At 47.9% G+C, this 18,987-nt stretch overlaps 1 protein-coding gene across 1 annotated transcript in view; it reads right to left on the bottom strand.

Moving 5' to 3' along the window:
- LAMB1 (laminin subunit beta 1) overlaps positions 1–18,987 on the bottom strand; it is a 92,635-nt gene that overhangs the window by 6,993 nt on the left and 66,655 nt on the right. The window contains exons 24-29 of the mRNA XM_075927255.1: positions 16,642–17,011; positions 13,437–13,621; positions 12,192–12,433; positions 3,246–3,449; positions 2,675–2,819; positions 3–210 (exon numbers count right to left, since the gene is read on the bottom strand). Of these exons, the coding sequence (XP_075783370.1) occupies positions 3–210; positions 2,675–2,819; positions 3,246–3,449; positions 12,192–12,433; positions 13,437–13,621; positions 16,642–17,011 (1,354 nt within the window). The remainder of the gene's footprint in view (positions 1–2; positions 211–2,674; positions 2,820–3,245; positions 3,450–12,191; positions 12,434–13,436; positions 13,622–16,641; positions 17,012–18,987) is intronic.

An 18,987-nucleotide genomic window follows, 5' to 3' on the forward strand; every position in this document is an offset into this window, starting at 1 on the left:
ACCTTGCTTTATTCGCTTCGTCTAGCAACATCTCTGCTCTAGCAATGTCTCCGGCACTTTGCTGTAAGATAACCTCTACATCAGAAAGGCTTTCCACACGCTCACGGATATCTTGTGTCAGGGTCTGTAGCTGCTTGGGGGTACTTGGCATCTCCATGTTCAACACTTCTTTAGCAACTGCCTCGATGCTATCCAAATCAGCGCTATCTTCTAAGATGGCACAAATGCAGTGGGGGAAAGTAGACAAATTAGCAGGCCATCCATGCCGATGTCAAATTACACCACTGAAACTCTTGTCAGTACGTTCCTTAAAAGCAAAAAACTGATAAGCAGCAATGGGAAATGAAATGCCACCACCGCGATTTGCAGGACACACAATAAAATCCATTGCTCCGGCACTCCTGATGGTCCGGCACCATCGGGAACCCGGAAGTGCTCCGGGCAGCCGGACAATTGGAGCTGCTCTGCGCCCGGCTTCCCCGATTCAGCCGCTGCTGAAACTGACCAGTAGCTGAATCAGGGAAGCCGGGGGCAGATTCAGCCGCTGCTGAAACTGACCAGCGGCTGATTCCGGGAAGCCCGGGGCAGACCTGGTCTGTCCCGGGCTTCCTGGAGTCAGCTGCTGATCAGTTTCAGCAGCGGCTGACTTGAGGACGCCTGGGGCAGAGCAGCTGGGGTGCTGCCGGGTTGGTCCCGCAGCATCGAGGGGGCGGCGCTACGGGACCAACCCGGCAGCACCCCGGCTGCTCTGCCGCAGGCGTCCCTGATTCAGCCGCTGCTGAAACTGACCAGAAGCGGCTGAATCGGGGATGCCTGGGGCAGAGCCGGACTATCGGAAGGAAGGGCTATGAGGGGTCTGGGGTGGCATCCCTCCCACCCCAGGCCCCTCATAGCCCCCCCTTCCGATAGTCCGGCATATCTGATAATCCGGCACCCCCTGGGTCCTAAAGGTGCTGGATTATCGGAAGTTTACTGTACATAGAAAGTAGGAGGTATACAGGGGTCTGTGGTGGCATCCTCCACAAGTCCCATTTCAGCTCCCATTGAGGGTTATTTTTCACCCATTGGCCTCCCCACTGTCTTAAGCACAATATGGGTCTCAGAAGTATGTAGTTCCTAACATGGATTTACTGCATGGCTCTGTGCTATCTCAGACCTTGTCTGCCCCCTATTTCCCCAGCTATAAAAGAGAATCTGACAGCCTCCTGGAAGCGGTAAGGATCAATCAGATAACGGATCAAGTGTTCCATTGACATTCACGGGAGTTCAATGGGAATTAATTTGGTCCAACATATGTAGTGCTGTGTGGAATGCTATGAAAGTGCAAGAAGGTCGTGCACAATGCTTAGATACATGGAACAGCAGCAATTTATGGCTCTCAGGAACTGGGATCTAAGCAAAAGTTGCTTCTATTGCTCAGAAGGTCCTATTACATGTGCTGTTGTATGTATCTAAACATTCCTTCCTGTGCCTGCATAGCGCTGAACACATTGTTAGCACATAAAAAAACATGCGCAAGTGTTAGCCTACAAACATCACAGACCTCCCCAATAGAAACCAACCTCCGTCTTCCAGAAGATCTCCTATTTCTCCATAGGTTAGCTAATGATGGGAGCTACCACTAATCAGCTCTATTGTAGAGTAGAAGGCAAAGTCTGTTAGTTCTAACCATGATGGAAATGAAAAGCTTAGAAGGATTCTCTCTTCCTTACTTGGGTGCATTTTTTACAGCATTGTGCAAACAATCAACCTCCAACATTGTCTTTTATCTATAAATCTGAAAATGAATCACACTTCTTATAAGACTCTTAAATGCATAAAAAAGACAAGATTCACAGAAATGATAACATTCAGAAAGGATTTTATGACTTGGTTATGTAGCTACCCAGAAAAATGCACAAGAGAAACTACCTATAGCTGTGGTGTCCAACCAGTAGCCACTATAGTGGCTATTGCTATAGCAAACTAACCACACTCAACTGGCCACCCTGCCCTGCTGTTAGGGTCACCCCGCTGCCACTGGGGATTCCAGCTGCCCACCTCTACCAGCCCTGCTTCAGCCAGGGAGGTTCACTTAGCAGAGACTGCCCTGTCACTCTAGCCATGCTGCCACCGGGGGTTTGCTGGGATTCCTAGCGGGGACCATTTGGCTGCTGATAGGTTCACTACAACTGGGACTTCCTGGTCACCTGGCCCCACTAATGTCAGGGGTTCCCTGACCAGGGCTGGGACTCTCCAGATGCTGCCTAGCCTCACTGCTGCCGGGGGTTCCACAGATGCTGCTTGGCCCATCGGGGGCTCACCAACACCTACATTGCTCCTGCCTCCGGGGCTCTTTATCTAGCAACATCTGTGGCCATGCCGGACCACAGATGCTGCCAGACCAGAGAGTTCTGGGTTTGGGAGGTTCAACCTGTAGTCACACTCAACTGGCCAGATAGCCACATCGTTCAAGCCATCTAGTCACAATTAACTGGCCAAATAGCACCATGTGATTAGCATGCTGGACAAAATGGATCTATAGCATGTGCAAAACAGGAAGAATTTTCTATTCTGCATCTGTACACATGACAAAATTTTACATCCTAATTTTATAAAAGCCTCTAAACATAGGCTAGCAGAATTTCTCAAGATAAAGATGAGTAATGTCAACTAAGGCAAAGATCATTCTTACGCATCAGAAATTCCCTGATCTGCTTAATAAGGTTTCTCAGCTCTTCGTTGCTTCTGTCCACTTGCTCTTTTGTGGCATTGGTTTTGAGCAAAACTTCTTGTGCGTTTTGTTTTGCTTCATCTGCTCTCTGTTTTGCCTCAGAGACCTATGGGAAGTAAATAGAATTAGCCCGCTTTCCCCTTTTCTTGAACCTTCATGCCCATTTTGCAAACCAAAATGTAATTTTGAAAAGGCAATTCATATTTGGAGTCCAAAGTAGTGTGGGAAAAATTCTCATAAAACCCACAGACTGCTTTTAAATATTCTGGAATCCACAACGCCAATGTTACTTTACACAATTCAGACTAATGTTTATGGATTACACTTGGAATTTCAATTTAAATAAGTTCACTTTATGAAGCTCTTTTAAAACAGGGTACTGTGAGTGAAGTTGTGCAACCAAAAGAAACATTTTAAAATGAATGTTTGGGGTCAAAATGTTCTCCTCTCTCGTAGTTTTGTTTCATATCCCTGTTGGGGGAATTTATTTCATTTTAAATTAATGTTTAGTGATTTACTTGGCAAGAGTTACCATTTTAGAGAGCTCTTCAACATCTGCCAATGCACCAAGTATGTCTCTGTCAAAATCCATGGCTTTCTGCCACGCGCTGTGAGCCACAGTAACCAGACCTTCACAGCCTGGTCCTCCGCATTTCTTTTCTCCTTCATCTGTTCGGCAGCTCAGACCACCACACTTTGAGTCAGCGCAGGAAGCCCCAGGGGGAGTTCCACAAGTCTGCAATAAACAGATAAGAAATAGTGAAATAGTTGTGCTTAATTACCCTTGGTTAGCGGAGGGAAGACAGGAAGTTTCTGATGCTGCTGAAAACATTTAATGGCACTTGCCCCCCTAGCAGTGAAATCTCAGGAGAACACCTGAGAAATAAATGGTGGCTGTAGCTGCTGTACTACAGCATTAAAAACGAAGACACTCTCTATTTCTCCCTGTATCTGCCCTGGAACAAATTTCACAATGAGTGATGGGGGAAGGAAAGCTCCTCTCTATAAATACACAGCCCTCCAGGCACGAACAGCTTTGATTACAATGGCACCATTCAGTTTCACTGAATGACATGTAACTAGCAAAACCATGGTTCTTTCAAGGGAAAATTGCTCTCCAGCTTGTGTTAAGAAAGGAGAGGAAAGAGGAGGACACTTCCCACCTGAAGGCAACCCCATGGATTGAGCTCGTTGAAACTCAAGACTTGCTCTTGGTGAAATTGTGACATTTCAAAATGTGTTTCAGGTTGGAAGAAGTGCAACAATATTTTGAACTTTCCTCAAAGTTATGCTGCCATTTTGAAGTGTTTCAGTGTGGTTTTATCAAAATGCTTTTTCCTCAAAATGAAATTTTGACCAAAAAAAAAAAAAAATCAACGTGTTTATATTTTTTTAATACAAACATATTTTATTAGAAAAATGTGAACCAGCTCTATACATGAACTAACCCCAGGAGTTTGGGCAATAAATGAAATTATTTTAAAAACTTTTAGTAAGATGCAAGGCTAGGCAAAGTTTTCCTTTTCTGGCAATAGGTGGAAGAAAGGAGGATAGTCATAAAAATAAACTCCCACCCCTCATTGCAGGCACAAAAAAATTGAACTGGGTTAATTTTAAATGTTCTCTTTCTCTAACAAACAGTCTCAGCTTTTTCCCCTCTCTGAGATTTGGCATTCAAATTGCTGTTTTCTAGAACAGTGGCTTTTGGCTTTTCCAGACTTCTGTATCCCTTTTAGAAGCCTGATTTCTTATGTACCCCAAATTTCACCTTAATTTACTACCTGCTTACAAAATCTGGACACAAAAACACAAAACCTGTTTCAGTACACTAGTACTGGAAACTTGCTTACTTTTGCTCTTTTACCACATTTATCAATCAATTAGAATATAAATATTGCACTTACATTTCAGTGTGTGGTATGTCACAGGGCTACTCAGCATGCGGCCCGCAGCCCATTTGTTTACGCCCCGCAGTGCGGTTTGGGTTTACGTGGGGCTCAACATGAAGCCCATGGGTGGGACCCAAAACAAAAACAGTACAGTAAACTTCCAATAATCCGGCACCTTTAGGACCCAGGGGGTGCCGGATTATCAGATTTGCCGGACTAACGGAAGGGGGGGGTTATGAGGGGTCTGGGGTGGGGTGGGGGGGGCGATGCCACCCCAGACCGCTCATAACCCCCCCCCCCTTCTGATAGTCCTGCTCTGCCCCAGGTGTCCCTGATTCAGCCGCTGCTGGTCAGTTTCAGCAGCGGCTGAATCGGGACGCCTGCAGCAGAGCAGCTGGAGTGCTGCCGGGTTGGTCCGGTAGCGCCGACCCTTGGCGCTGCGAGACCAACGCGGCAGCACCCCAGCTGCTCTACTTCAGGTGTCCCCAAGTCAGCTGCTCCTGAAACTGATCAGCGGCTGATTCCAGGAAGCTGGGGCAGAGTTGCTCTGCCTTGGGCTTCCTGGAGTCAGCCGCTGGTCAGTTTCAGCAGCGGCTGAATCGAGAACAGCTGGGGTGCTGCCGGGTTGGTCCCGCAGCCCCGAAGGGCAGCGCTACAGGACCTACCCGGCAGCACTCCAGCTGCTCTGCCCTAGGTATCCCCGATTCAGTCGCTGGTCAGTTTTAGCAGTGGCTGAATCGGGGAAGCTGGGAGCAGAGCAGCTCCAATTGTCTGGCTGCCCGGAGCACTTCCGGGTTCCTGATGGTGCCGGACCATCAGATGCTGGACCATCGGAGTTTTACTGTATCAATATAATGGTCTTCTGTTGATATGCGTTTTAGTAGTTAAATTCCTGGACTGTCATTGCTCATTAAAAGTGCTCTCATATGGGTGGAAATCAGGTAAATATTGCATTTTATTAATAGCAGCAGAACTGACTTAAATGGGGCCTGTGTGTTATGCAGTCTTGCCTTAATCTTTGTATTCATACCCCTCAGTGTGAAAGAAGCTATTTGCATATATATTTGCATGTATATGCAACCACACTAAAGTTGTGGCCCCCAGGGCTTCCAAAGTTGAGTATCCCTGGTATATAGAGCTGTATAAACAAGTCATTGTATGACAGGTTAGCTTGTAATGACTTTGTTAGTGCTTTTTATGAGGCCTGTTATAAAACTAGGCAAATATTTAGATGAGTGGATGTATCCCTGGAGGACGTCTGTGTATCCCCAGCGACACATGTAGGCGGGTTGAAAATCATTGCTATACAAAACACTCCTGAAGGGGCCTGCAATAAGGTTCCCAGCAACTGATGATACTAGCTGCGATCTTGATAAACCTTCTTTAAAATAAGAGTTTCAATGCCAATGGATCTTCAGGACAGTAATGCGGAGGAGAGGTTCCCAACTAAAAGCGTCCCCCTTCCAAGAAAAAGGAGCAGTGGTCATGGTAGACAAGTTGCTAAAAGGGAGGAGGGTAGGAAAGGAGTAGACAGACTATCCAATCTTTAGAAATTATCATGTTACTGAGAGGTAGGGAACCTATGGTCTGCAGCTTGCCTTGATCAGGCCCATGAGGCTTGGGGCTCTCTCCCACAAAAGTGCAGCAAGCCAGGCTTGGCACTCTAGCCGCATGGGGACACTGTGGTTGGAGTGCTTAGCACTGGCTCCCTGAGCCTCGCAGGCTCAATCAAGGCAGATCAGAAGACACTTCCCACTGTTGCTCCCATTGGCCAGGAATTGCAGCCAATGGGAGCAATGAAGGGGCCAGTGCCTGCAGTAAGCACTTTCCTGCAGCATTCGGAGTCACTTGGTGCCTGAGAGCTGTGCCTGATAGGCGCCCAAATCCCCAGCTATCTTCCTTCCAGTGCCCATGCCACAACCTTCATTCCCACTCCTGCACCTTCCCACCCACCCACAATCTGCATCCTTACCTCCAGCCTGCTCCTGCATCCTCCCTCCCACTTGGACCCTGTGCCACCACCACCAGCCTGCTCCTGCACCTTCCCACCCACCCACAATCTGCATCCTTACCCCCAGCCTGCTCTTGCATCCTCCCTCCCACTTGGACCCTGTGCCACCACCACCAGACTGCTCCTGCACCTTCCCACCCACCCACAATCTGCATCCTTACCCCCAGCCTGCTCTTGCATCCTCCCTCCCACTTGGACCCTGTGCCACCACCACCAGCCTGCTCCTGCACCTTCCCACCCACCCACAATCTGCATCCTTACCCCCAGCCTGCTCTTGCATCCTCCCTCCCACTTGGACCCTGTGCCACCACCACCAGCCTGCTCCTGCACCTTCCCACCCACACACAATCTGCATCCTTACCCCCAGCCTGCTCTTGCATCCTCCCTCCCACTTGGACCCTGTGCCACCACCACCAGCCTGCTCCTGTACCTTCCCTCCCACCCAGATCCTGCATTACCATGCCCAGCTTACTCCTGTACTATCCTTTCCCTCCCAGACCCTGCACCCCATCTTCTGCCCAGACACCCCAGGCTACTCACTGGCACCTCCCTCCTGCACACTGAAACCCTCATTTTTGCTCTCCCCCCAGAGCCTAGAGCCCCTCCCCCCAATATACTAGCTCTTATCCCTCATAAGAGTTAATCCGACCCCGGGGATAAGCTCTGAGTCCAGGCGTCTTTCTCCGCTGGACCATTGTGGGGCTAGAGCCTCAGGGTAGTACGGTGTTTTTTTTTCTCGGTTGTGGGTGATATTTGTGAGGGGTTTTAGAGTTTCTGTTTTGCTTCTTTCCAATTTTTCTCTGGGTCAGTGCCCCTACCCCCTGCTGTAACTTACTGATACTTCTAACCACTTAAGGCAGGGGTTCTCAAACTTTGTGATACTACAACCCCCCTCTAAGTTGCTCATGACCCTCAGTTTGACAAACGTGGACTTACGGTAATATATATGCCCTCTCCATCCTATTTACAGACTGAATCATTTTCCAGCTGCAGCTGATTGTCACTTTCCTCAGAAGTCTGAAGGACAATGTGAATCTCCCAGAAAAAAAGGCACCGTCAGCCTTACCACTGTTCAAAATAATCACCAGGCTACTTCTCGGAGTGTCCTATTGACTCAAGAGCTCAGAAAGTCTGCTTTGTCTCAAGCACATCAGAAAAATCCAGGACAAACACACAACATGCCTAAAATGGCCAGTGGCACGTCTTCCGCTATCCTCACTACCACCACTGACTCCTACTGCATCCATCTCCTCCTCTCAGGCTACGTCTAGATTGCATCCCCCCTCTGTCAATGGGGATGCAAATCAAGCATGTTGAAATTGCTAATGAAGCAGGGATTTAAATATCCTGCGCTTCATTAACATAAACATGGGCGCCACTTTTTTTTCGAAACGGAGCTTTTTCAAAAAAAATGGCAGTCGAGACGCGGATCTGTTGAAAATAAACCCTTTTTCAACAGATCCTGTAAACCTCATTTTTTGAGGAATACAGGATATGTCGAAAAAGGCTTTATTTTAGACCGATCCACATCCAGACTGCCATGTTTATGCTAATGAAGCATGGGATATTTAAATCCCTCTTCATTAGCAATTTCGACGTGCTTGATTCAGAGGGATACAGTCTAGACAGCCTCATTTTCATTCATGAAACCCACGTCTGGTCCCATGTCCTACGCAGGGGCAACTGGTGAGGGACCTTTGCGGCTCTGCATTATGCTCTGCATAAGAGCCACTGCTCCTGTCCCCGGCCACTCCTGCTCCCTGTCCCCTGGCCAGACAGCTTGCCCCCAGCCCACTCCTGCCCTCTAGCCAGACACCCTAGCCTGCTTCTGTACCCTAACTCCCACCAAGACCTCACCCCCTCCTACACTCCACCTCCTTCCCAGATCCCGAACTTCCACCCATCCCATTCACTGGCAGCCCTGTCCCGCACACACAACCCCCTGTTTTTGGCCCCATCCTAGGGGCCCCACAGATCCACTAATCTGGGAATCCAGAAAGTCTCAGTCCTCCCTGCCCCGCCCTGCCCCCCATGGGGGGCTAGAGCACCAGGGAAGTGAGGTGGGGGCCACATTAATGAGGGTTGGAGTTTTGGGAGTGGTGGGTTGTTCTTCCCCCCCCCCCCTTGTTTCTCACTCTTGTGGTCCCCACCCCTGCCATAAATGAAGACAATGCTGAAACCTTTTGTGTCGGACATAATATTGTATTTTATTTAAAAGTGAAGCCTGGTCAACAAGCCCCCAATTAGGGCACAGTCACCATCTGACTGCAGCATCATAACACTCCTGCATCCCTCCCCCCACACTAATCCTGAGTCCACCATACACCTGAACATCCTGCTGCGTCCCTCATACCCCCACATCCCCAGCCTCCTGCCATTACACTCCTGCACCCCCCACACACCTGAATCTTGTGTCCTGAGTCCATCATGCACCCAAATCCCCACCCTAAGCCCTTCATACACCTCAACCCTGACTCCTGCATCCCCAGTTCCCAGCCATAAGATTGACAGAAGACAACCTGAATGTGTGCATGAAGCTGGATTTGACCAGTTACGATGTACACTTCAAAGAAATGTGCAAAAAGATGCAGAAGCAGAAATCCCATTAAATAAAGTCTCAGAGGTCAGAGTTTCATGTATGCTATTATTAATCATCACGTCAATTATCAATAATATTAATGTGCATACTTTCAGTCATGCAAATGGACATTCTTATACAGCTCATGACCCCAAAAGCCTGGTGTTACCAATGGAGTCTGATCATTTTTTGTGGGTGCAAATGATGGGGGGGATTTGGAGCATAGGAGGAAACAGTGGGACAATTGAGTACTGTCAGGGAGAAGGGGCCAGAAATAAGGAAGGGTGGAGAAGGTGGTTGTGACAGGGTGCGGTCACAGACGACCCCTCGGGGGTACCACCCAGGATGCTGACTCGGCCACAGCCACTCGCCTTCCTGCTCTCTGGGGCTCCTCACTGCCCGGTCCTGCTGGGCCAGCTCCGCTGGTCTTCCCCAGCCAAAGCCCTGAGCGGAGATTCCTGCCCCCACTGAGAAGCAGTACAGACACCGAACCACTTCAGGTCCAACGAGAGTGCAGTTTAGGGCCCCGCCTCCTGGGATATCACTCCCCAGATGGGATCAAACCCCAAAGAATTAGGTAAGCCACCTTTAACAATGAAAGGGGGAATGTCCACACTGGTTGCCCCCCCAGGTAACAATCGCTTACACTGGGTTAGATAGAAAATAAAAATGGTTTTATTAAGTTGAAGCAGTAGGATTTAAGTAGTAATAAGCAGGGCTCGACAAATAATACAATCTACTTGCCTGGGGCAAGTAGATTGTAACCCAGAAGAGTCGGGTTCGGGTGATCTGCGCATGTGCAGATCGCCAGACAGCGCAGCTGGTGAGCGGGGCTCGCCGCGGTTCAGCAAGCCCTGGTAGTAAGTGAAAACAGGCAGAGGGAAGTAGGTTACAAATCAAAAGAAAAAAAAAACCGCTTGGCTAATTCTCCACTGAAACCTCAGTGCAAACTTAAACTCACCCTAAAACCTCTTTTCCAGCTGCCAGTCTAAACCAGGGCTGTCTTCCCCTGGTTCCGTCCTTCAGGTGCAGCCCAGCCAAAAGACCCAGGCCTCTCCTTTCCTATTCCTTTTGTTAAGGAGTTGAGGCCCCTCCCTACCAACCACTGCTCAGACTGAAGGACAAAAGATTGTTTAACAGTGGCTCATTTAGAATAGTGATCTCCAACCTTTTTAAGCACAAGATCACTTTTTTTAAATGAAGTGCAATCCAGGATCTACCTCAAACCCAAATACTCTGGCCCCACTTCTTTTGTGTCCTTTCTCCAAGGCCCCACTCCTGCTCACTCCGTCCTCCCTCCCTCCCCCATTCTTCCTCACTCTCATCAGGCAGGGGCAGAGGGTTGAGGTGCCAGGCTCTGGTCTGGGTTAAGGGCTTCGGAGTGTGAGAGGGGCTCTGAGCTGAGCCAGGGGCACAGACTGGGGGTGTAGGAGGGGTTTATGACTGAGGCAGGGGTTCAGGATTCAGGCTCCAGCTGGACACTGCTTAGCACAGGTGGCTCCTGGGTGGTGGTGCAGTGGGGTTAAGGGGCTCACCCCCGCCCTGACCCTGCACCACTCTCAGAAGCAGCCAGAAAACTCCTTCCATCCCAAGACCTGTTGTGCCCCCCCCCCCCCCCCCCGTTCCACTGCCCTGACCTGCACAGCAAGCTTAGGAGGGAGGGACAGTCCCAAGGCAAAGGGCAGGAGGTGCACAACAGTGGGGGGAGGGGCAACTGACATGCCGGCATTTGAAAGCCTCTTGGCCAAATCTGTCAAGACCACCGGTCAGAGGTTCCAAGATCTACCAGTAGATCCTGATCTACTGGTTGGTGACCACTGATCTAGAAGTTGCAGATAACACCCTCCTAGGGTTACCAGATAGATCCCCCCCCTCAAAATACCGGACACACTTGATTGTGGGCGGGGGGCAGGGCAGGCTGGGAGGAAGGGGGTGGTGGTAGGGGGTGGGGGCGGGGACGGGTGCTGCAGGGCTGGCTGGGAGGAAGGGGGGACAGGAAGCAGAGCAGGGGAGGGATCGGGGGCTGGGGGGCTGGATGGGAGGAGGAGGGGCCACAGGAAGGGTGGTGGGAAGCAGAGCTGGTGGGGGAGCGGGGGTGCAGCCACTGGCCACAGCAGGAGTCCAACAGGCCGCATACCTGGCAGGCACTCCCTCTAGTTGCTAGTAGAAGGGGGTGGGACTGGGAGTCCCTCCCCCCGCCCAGCTTCTGCACACAACCAGAGGCTCCCAGCTGGGAGGCGGGGCCGCGATTGGCGCTGGGAGCCTCTGGTTGCGTGCAGAAGCCGGGCAGGGGGAATGGCTGGGAGTCCTAGCCCTGCCCGCCTTTTGCACGCGACTACAGGGCTCCCACCGCCAATCACGGCCCCACCTCCCGTAGCTCCCCCACCCCCACCAGGCTTCCGTCCGGCGCCCAGCCGGAAATTCAGAAAATACCGGAGATTACACACGTCTGGTATTTTCTGAATTTTTCTACTGGACAGAGGGTGCAAATACCAGACTGTCTGGTAGAAAACTGGACACCTGGCAACCCTACACACTCCATGTCTCCCATTCACATATTTGAAACTCACAAAGTATTCCCTGCTCCATGTGTCTAATTTTACACATACAAATGATACATAAAACAGAGTAAGATAAACAGAACCAGCAGACCATGACATGAAGATCAGCGGGTTATATGAAATAATTCGCTCAAACCCCCTTTGAGTTATGTATATTCATGTCCATGAGTCCATTTCATAAAGCATGGGGGGGAGGGGACTCCGTCACAGTGGTGTTCAGAAGATAGTGCCTCACCCTGTGTCTCGCAAGTCCTGGGAACTGGAATTGAGTTTCAATCTCCCTCAGTACACCAGACAAGCATTCTCCTAAAACCAAAATCCACTTCAACAGAGTTCCAGGCTTTGTTCAGCTGTAAACAGCCTGCCTCTGCCTTCCTGCCTGTCACATCAACAGCATCACTGATATTTTCCTGCAGTTCTATACCCAAAAAAATCCTACCTTCTCAGCCACTTCAGAAAGATCCAGACTTTGCAGTTTGCCGGCCAGTTCATCCAGAAGGCGTGACTGCTCCTCTTGTTTCGCCTTGAACTGAGCCTCTTGCTCACCGATTAAGTCTTCCACTTCCTGTCGTGTCTGAGCTGACTGTTCCACAAGGCTATCAGGGTGAACAGTAGTGGCATTGACCCTCTCTTCTGCCTCCAGGGACATCTGGAAATATTTGGTGATACTATCCAAGGCGCCTGCAGAAGTGAGATCCAACTGTTCAGCAATTAGTCCTCACTGCTGAATTTACAGAACAATCCATTTGTTACAGGGAGTTTAGTGGATGATAAAATTGTATGAGGCCTTTCCTCTGTTAAACCAAATACAAAGTTCATAGAAATGTTATTACTCTTAGTATGCTTGAACTGTCAGTGGAGCAAATTCTGCTATCCATCAAACAACCCTCCCGATGATGGTCCTGCTGATGCTTTCATTTCAGTTCTCAACAGAATTTGATTCTCTAATATTAAAAAGTATGAAAATTCTTCCAGACTCAGGCTCTGATCCTGCTGCCACTGGAAGCAAAAGAAGATCTGGCCCTAGATTTATAAAGATAGATCTTATTTACGTTTGTGACTCATTGATTCCAGGGAACTGCTTGGTGAATAGGTGCAATTCACCCTGGAGCAGTGGACCAGCACAAGACCTACACTCCACATTCAAGTATTGGCTTGACAGGGATATACATAGAGCCCAATCCTACTGCAAACTCTCTAAACAGGCGTATATGTCACTGAGTATGGATGGTTGGATTTGGCCCTCTGTGACATACTCTTATTCACGAACATCATGTGCTCTTTCATATAGACACTTAGTAATCTAATGTAATTAAATGTGTGCCAAAGTAACTTCAGATATTTGTATGTATATTTAATTGTGGTATGTAACAAAATACTAATCTACCATTGGGCTTACTGTTCCTACACGGACTCTTTTGACCGGTCTATGACTTCTACACATTAAAAGGTTTTAAGATGACTTTGTCCCTTTAGATTCTGAGCTTGTTTAGCCATACACGCAAAAACGGAAGCTTCAGAAAAATCCCTGCTAGATCAGCAACTCTGCCAAGACTTAGAAGGAAACTGCACTCACAGGAACACATTTTATTACTCTTTAGAGGATTAACCTGATATTTAAAACCATACATTAGTTAATCATTTGCTGCCCCGGCTTTTTTCCTTTTCCCATGAGATACCTCACCCCGGATATCGGAGATTTTTATAAACTCGAGTTGTTCTGCAAGTTCTTTCACAACATGGTCAAGGCTTTCTGCATCTGTCTCCAGGGCCTTCAGGTGTGCGTCCGTATTATTACTTTTTAATGTTATCACGGAAAGCTTGTCTTCTATTTCAGCCATCTTTTCTGTAATGTCTGCTGTTAGCTTCCTGCAAGCAAAAACACAGAACCTACATTTACTCGAGGGGGGAAAAAAATCTATTAGCCTTGGATAATTTTTTATAAAGAAATCTGTACAGTAGTTAAATTCCTGCCATCCCTCTACAACCAATGCGGTAAGTGATTTGTAACAACTTGCCTTCCTAGAATACTGGTTTTGTTTTCTTTATCACAAAAAACTACTTTTAATCTACAATACATTTATAAACTCAAAGCATCCAATTGCTCAGAAAACATCTGCTTTGTGTAAGATTAACTAGCGCCAGATTCCAGAACACTGGTGTAATGCTCTTGAACCATGGCAACTGCATAGGTCAGAGTGTCAACTATTATGATCCATACATAATTTGCTTCACATCCCACACAGAGACAAATGCAGTTTTTTGATTACTACAACTGAATGTCAGGAAAGAAACAAAAATGCTCTGAATACAATGGATTCTTTTAACTACTTTATGAAGATCCCTTTTTGCCAATGGCATGTTCAGGGTGGAGGTAGGAGAAAACATCCCACCTCCAGGAAGAAAGATAAAGGCGAGCAAGCAGTATCAGCTCTTTCCTCTGTTCAGCAAGCCCTTCCCTGTTTGCCAGGCTTTTTTGCTCCATTAAAAATCCCAGACTTCTGTTGTGAGGCCTAATAAAGCAGACTCAGAAATGTTATTGCAGCCATGGTTCACTGACATGGGCACACAGTCATCAATGGGACTTGAACCTGGGACCTCTGGCACCAAAACCAGCTAGCTCTAAGTAGCAGGCTACTGTAAAGCCTCAACTAATGGAAAGACTCGACTGACCTCACTAAACTTTGGATAAGGACCAATGGTCCTCTAATGTTTACATCCATGTGTGGATGTTTTCCACCTATGTGCAGAATAATTTTAATGAGCATTGAGACATGTGAATGTGCACCTCCCAGTAGAAACAAAAAATCTGGGTGCTCTGCTGAACATCCAGGTGGCATCTGAATTTCTCCTGAATGGCTGCACAAGTGCACAGCTTGCAGGGAACATTCATAAGGACCATCACCACTGGGACAGGGCATGAAAGGACAATATGAGCACAGGCACCAAGTCCATGCATTACATATTAACTCATTTCAGTTATTCCCATGGCCACCACTCCAAGAGTTGCTATATCCTGGAAGCACAAGGCACGTGTATGTCTGAACCTGAGCTCAATTTACATTATCAGTAGCTGGCACGTTCACAGTGGTCATCCTCTTCAAAGTGTCCCCAATGCTAAGGGTCATCACTTCTCTCCCCCAGGCTAGATGGAAAGGGGCAGCCACAAATCATTAGCTATGAACATTAGAACAGCCACACTGGGTCAGACCAAAGGTCCAACCATCCCAGCATCCTGTCTGCTGACAGTGGCCAATACCTGATGCCCTAGGGAGAGGAATCACAACAGGCAATCCTCACGTGGTCCCTCCCCTGTAACCCACTTCCAGAGAGACAAAGGCTAGGGGTACCATTCCTACCCATCCTGGCTAATAGCCATTGATGGACCTAACCTCCATGAATCTATCTAGCTCTTTTTTGAATCCTGTTAAAGTTCTAGCCTTCACAGCATCCTCTGGGGCAAGGAGTTCCATAGGTTGTGAAGAAAAAACTTCCTTTTGTTTGTTTTAAACCTGCAGCTTATTAATTTCATTTGGTGACCCCTAGTTCTTATATTGTGGGAATAAATAAATAACTTTTCCTTACTCACTTTTTCCACAACAGTCATGATTATAAGATTATAAACCTCTATCATATCCCCTCTTTTCTAAGCTGAAAAGTCTGAGTCTTTTTTAATCTCTCTTCATATGGGACCCATTCCAAACCCCTAATAATTTTTGTTGCCTTTTTCTGAACCTAATTTTAGCCTCCCCTTTTGGTTTGGATGGGAACAGTTAAAGATGCTTGGAAAAGACTCATATTTTTCAACTGCTTTAAATTATTTCAATCAATAATTGCAAAGTTAGTTGGTGTTTAACTATCTTAGAATTCACAGGGCTCACCCACCCTTCTCTATAGCCTTATTTTTTAAATACAATGAACACAGGACTTCTATAGAAATATAGAGACCACTAGGGTTACAACACTGGTATTTTCTGTTGACAATGTTTTGGTTTTGAGATTAGAAAGAGAAGTCTGCATTGTTATCTTGATGGCTATAAAGCAAAATGCCAAGAATTCAATCTTTGGTCCTGCATTCTCTCACATAATAGTTATGCTTGTCCTTTGCCTTGGGGGATCACAAGGAATCGACTGGCTCCATGTTAATTGTTGGCAGGCTGACAAAATACAAACATGGCTGCCCCTTCAAAAGATAATGCCAATATTGGGTCCCAGCTGCATTTTGTTTGCTCTCAGTAGAATCTGGCTAAGAGCACCACAGGCCCGTTCCTGCCAGACAACAAGTGTCTTCAGCTCTCACTGGGGAGCAGATACTCCAGTGTGCTGGGCACCTTTGAGTGTCAAGCCCCAGCTGAGCTAGAAATTAGGGATGAATCATTTCATCAATAAGCAAAAGCTTATCGGTTAATGCTATTGGCTACATGCATTTTCCCCCTTCCCCATTCCAGTACATGTTCTAAAGGGCTGGCCAGCAGCCTGGCTCCGTTCCAGCCAGTGCCAGGGTCCTGAGATCTACCCCCACTGCAGCTCTGCATTAAAAGTATTTTAGGAGCCAGTAGGCAGGCAGCCCAGCTCAGTCCTGGCTTGCACTGGGTCCTGGGACCTATCACCGCTGTGGCTCTGCATTTTAGGGGCCAGGAGGGGGTAGCTCCTGGGGGCCAGTGAGAGACGTGGCTATACCAAGCTGCCTGCTTGCTGACTCCTAAAATACTAGGAGTCAATGCAAAGCTGCCATGGGAGTAGCTCCAGGGACCTGGCACAAGCCGGGACTGAGTGCGTGCAGTGCTAACCCTTATTGACCAATTAAATTTTTTGTTGACTACTCGATTAACAAATTACACGCTTCTTAACATCCCTACTGGAAATATTCACACATGTACTGTACTCACCCTGCTTCCTCAAAGAGATTTCCAATGTTTTTAAGGGGCTCAGCAGCTGGATTTTGAGCAAGGATACTTTTAATTTCATTCAGTTTCTCTTCCACTGTGTTGACAGTTTGCTGATAAGGGCCGGTGACCCCACTGATTTTTAGGATTTTTGCTCTCTCCAGGAACCTCTGTGTCCTATTAGTGAGTTCACTAATGATGATGTCCCACAGAGCAAAACACTGGTGACATGGTGCGCAGTCAGGAAAGATGCCAGAGTAGCCACGGGTACACTTGTCACAGTGGGGTCCCTCGACACCCTCCTTACAGACACACAACCCAGTAGAGCGATTGCATTGTGGTGTCTGGATTCCACGGGGATCGCAGTCACAAGCTGGGAGGGAGGAAGTAACAGCAGTAAAGCTTAGAGAGGATGAAAATAATGGAAAGTTCTGACACACACAGAAAAGCTTTAATCATAATGACACAAACATGAAATCGGTAGGCATGCAAACTGCAGTCAGCAACATCCGGTCCCGGTTACTTGCTTCACTCAACTTTGCTGTGAATGAAGGACAAAGTGACACAAAGAGGAAAGAAATCCATTTCACCTGACTCCGAAAGAATCACAACGTGTACGAGGGATGAACCCATCCTACAGTGCATTTAGAATGGGCTTTCGGTTGCAATCTGTGACCAAAGGTTGTGGGTATTTTGGTCCTTCTAATGGGAATGAGGAGAAAGAACCAGCTCCCTTGTTAAGCAATGATGGGCAATAATTGTAAACGGGGTGGGGGCGGACGCAACGAGCTATGCCAAGAATATAGCACTTTTCAACCATATTAATGGAAAGGGTACAGAGTCTGGGACAGAGTTTGGGTACGAGAGGGAGCTCTGCATAGCGGATTGGGTTGTAGGAAGGGATGTGGGTTCTGGACCTGGAGCCACTGTGCAGGAGAGGGTGCAGTTTGGATGCAGGAGGAGACTGAGACTTGAGGCAGGGATTTGGAGTACAAGAGAGGGAGTCACATGCAGGCTCTGGCTGGGAGGCGCTTAGTAGAGGCGGCTCCTGGCCAGCAGCCTGGCAGGACCTCAGACAGGCTAGGCTCCCTGCCTGCTGCAGGGCCCAGTGTGCATCTCTGCACAGTGTGCCCCTTGGGGGGGGGGAAGCAGTGGGTCTCTGGGTGCTGCACACGCCTTCAAGCACTGCCTTGTGACCAATGGGAGGCTACAAGGGTGGTGCATGGGGTAACGAGGCAGGGCACAGAGACCCTCCTCCCTCTCCCAAAGGGCACACTGTGCAGACACACGCTGGCCCCAGTTTGAGTGTCATGTGGGACCACAGCAGTCAGGGAGCCACTGTTACATTTTGGGTTAAAGGGGTGTAAATCCCATTTAATTAGTTAACCAGTTAAACATTATGTTTTACCCGTTAACCAATTAAATGAGGGCGATTGGGCTGCAGCAGCCCCCACGCTGCAAGCAGGGGCTGTTCTGGCCAGGCTGGTGTACCCCCCACTCCCCACCTGCAGCAGGCCCCGCAGGGCTGTAGCAGTCCCCACCAGTTGACTGGAACCAGTAAGCTCACCAGTCAACCATCTGCATCCATACTTTGGGTCAGGCTCTGGTATGTGTCCATGGTTTGGATGAAATTAGGGCAAGGGAAGGAAGATAGCAAGGAACATCAGCTAAATAAGGAATACTGGGAATTTAAAAATCAACACTTTGTTTGTAATGGGGGGGTGGGGGGGGAGGCAGAGAATGTCCTAAATCCTACTGAGCATATGAAGCTTTTTACTGCTCATGAATTCAAATGAGAAGCAATTTCTATTGAGCTAATCAGGAAGGGATAAATATAAGCAAATATAATTTTTTTATACAAACATTTTATCTTCATTTATATGCAAATCAGGGGTGGTTCTTTGGCTCCTGCTGAATTTCAGTCCACATGGTAAAGGTTGGGCACCCCAGGTCTACATGCTGACTGTACAAAATATTTCTAGTTAGCCCTCGTGCACGTGTGAGGATTATTAAACTAATGTGCTATGCTGCTGGTTTTTCAAAACCTTTTTGCGCTTTGTACACAAACCGTCTAAGAGAAGCAGAACTAACATGTGGTGGAAGGTTGAGTTTCTAGCTGGCTGCTCTCGAAATAGCCAGGTAGGAGAATCAGTGATGAAATTACCAACCTTCAAAGCTTTTAATAAAGGGACGACAGCAAAGAACAAAAGGGAGAGGCCTTGCAACTATGCTGGAACTGCCATTCATATCTTCATAGTGAAGTGAACCCCACAGAGATCAAATGCACATTCCTTTAACAGCTATCAAGAGGATTTTAACACCCAGCAGATGAAAGCCTTCAGTTATAAA

Source organism: Pelodiscus sinensis, chromosome 1 (assembly GCF_049634645.1).
Source record: "Pelodiscus sinensis isolate JC-2024 chromosome 1, ASM4963464v1, whole genome shotgun sequence".
Lineage (NCBI taxonomy): Eukaryota > Metazoa > Chordata > Testudines > Trionychidae > Pelodiscus > Pelodiscus sinensis.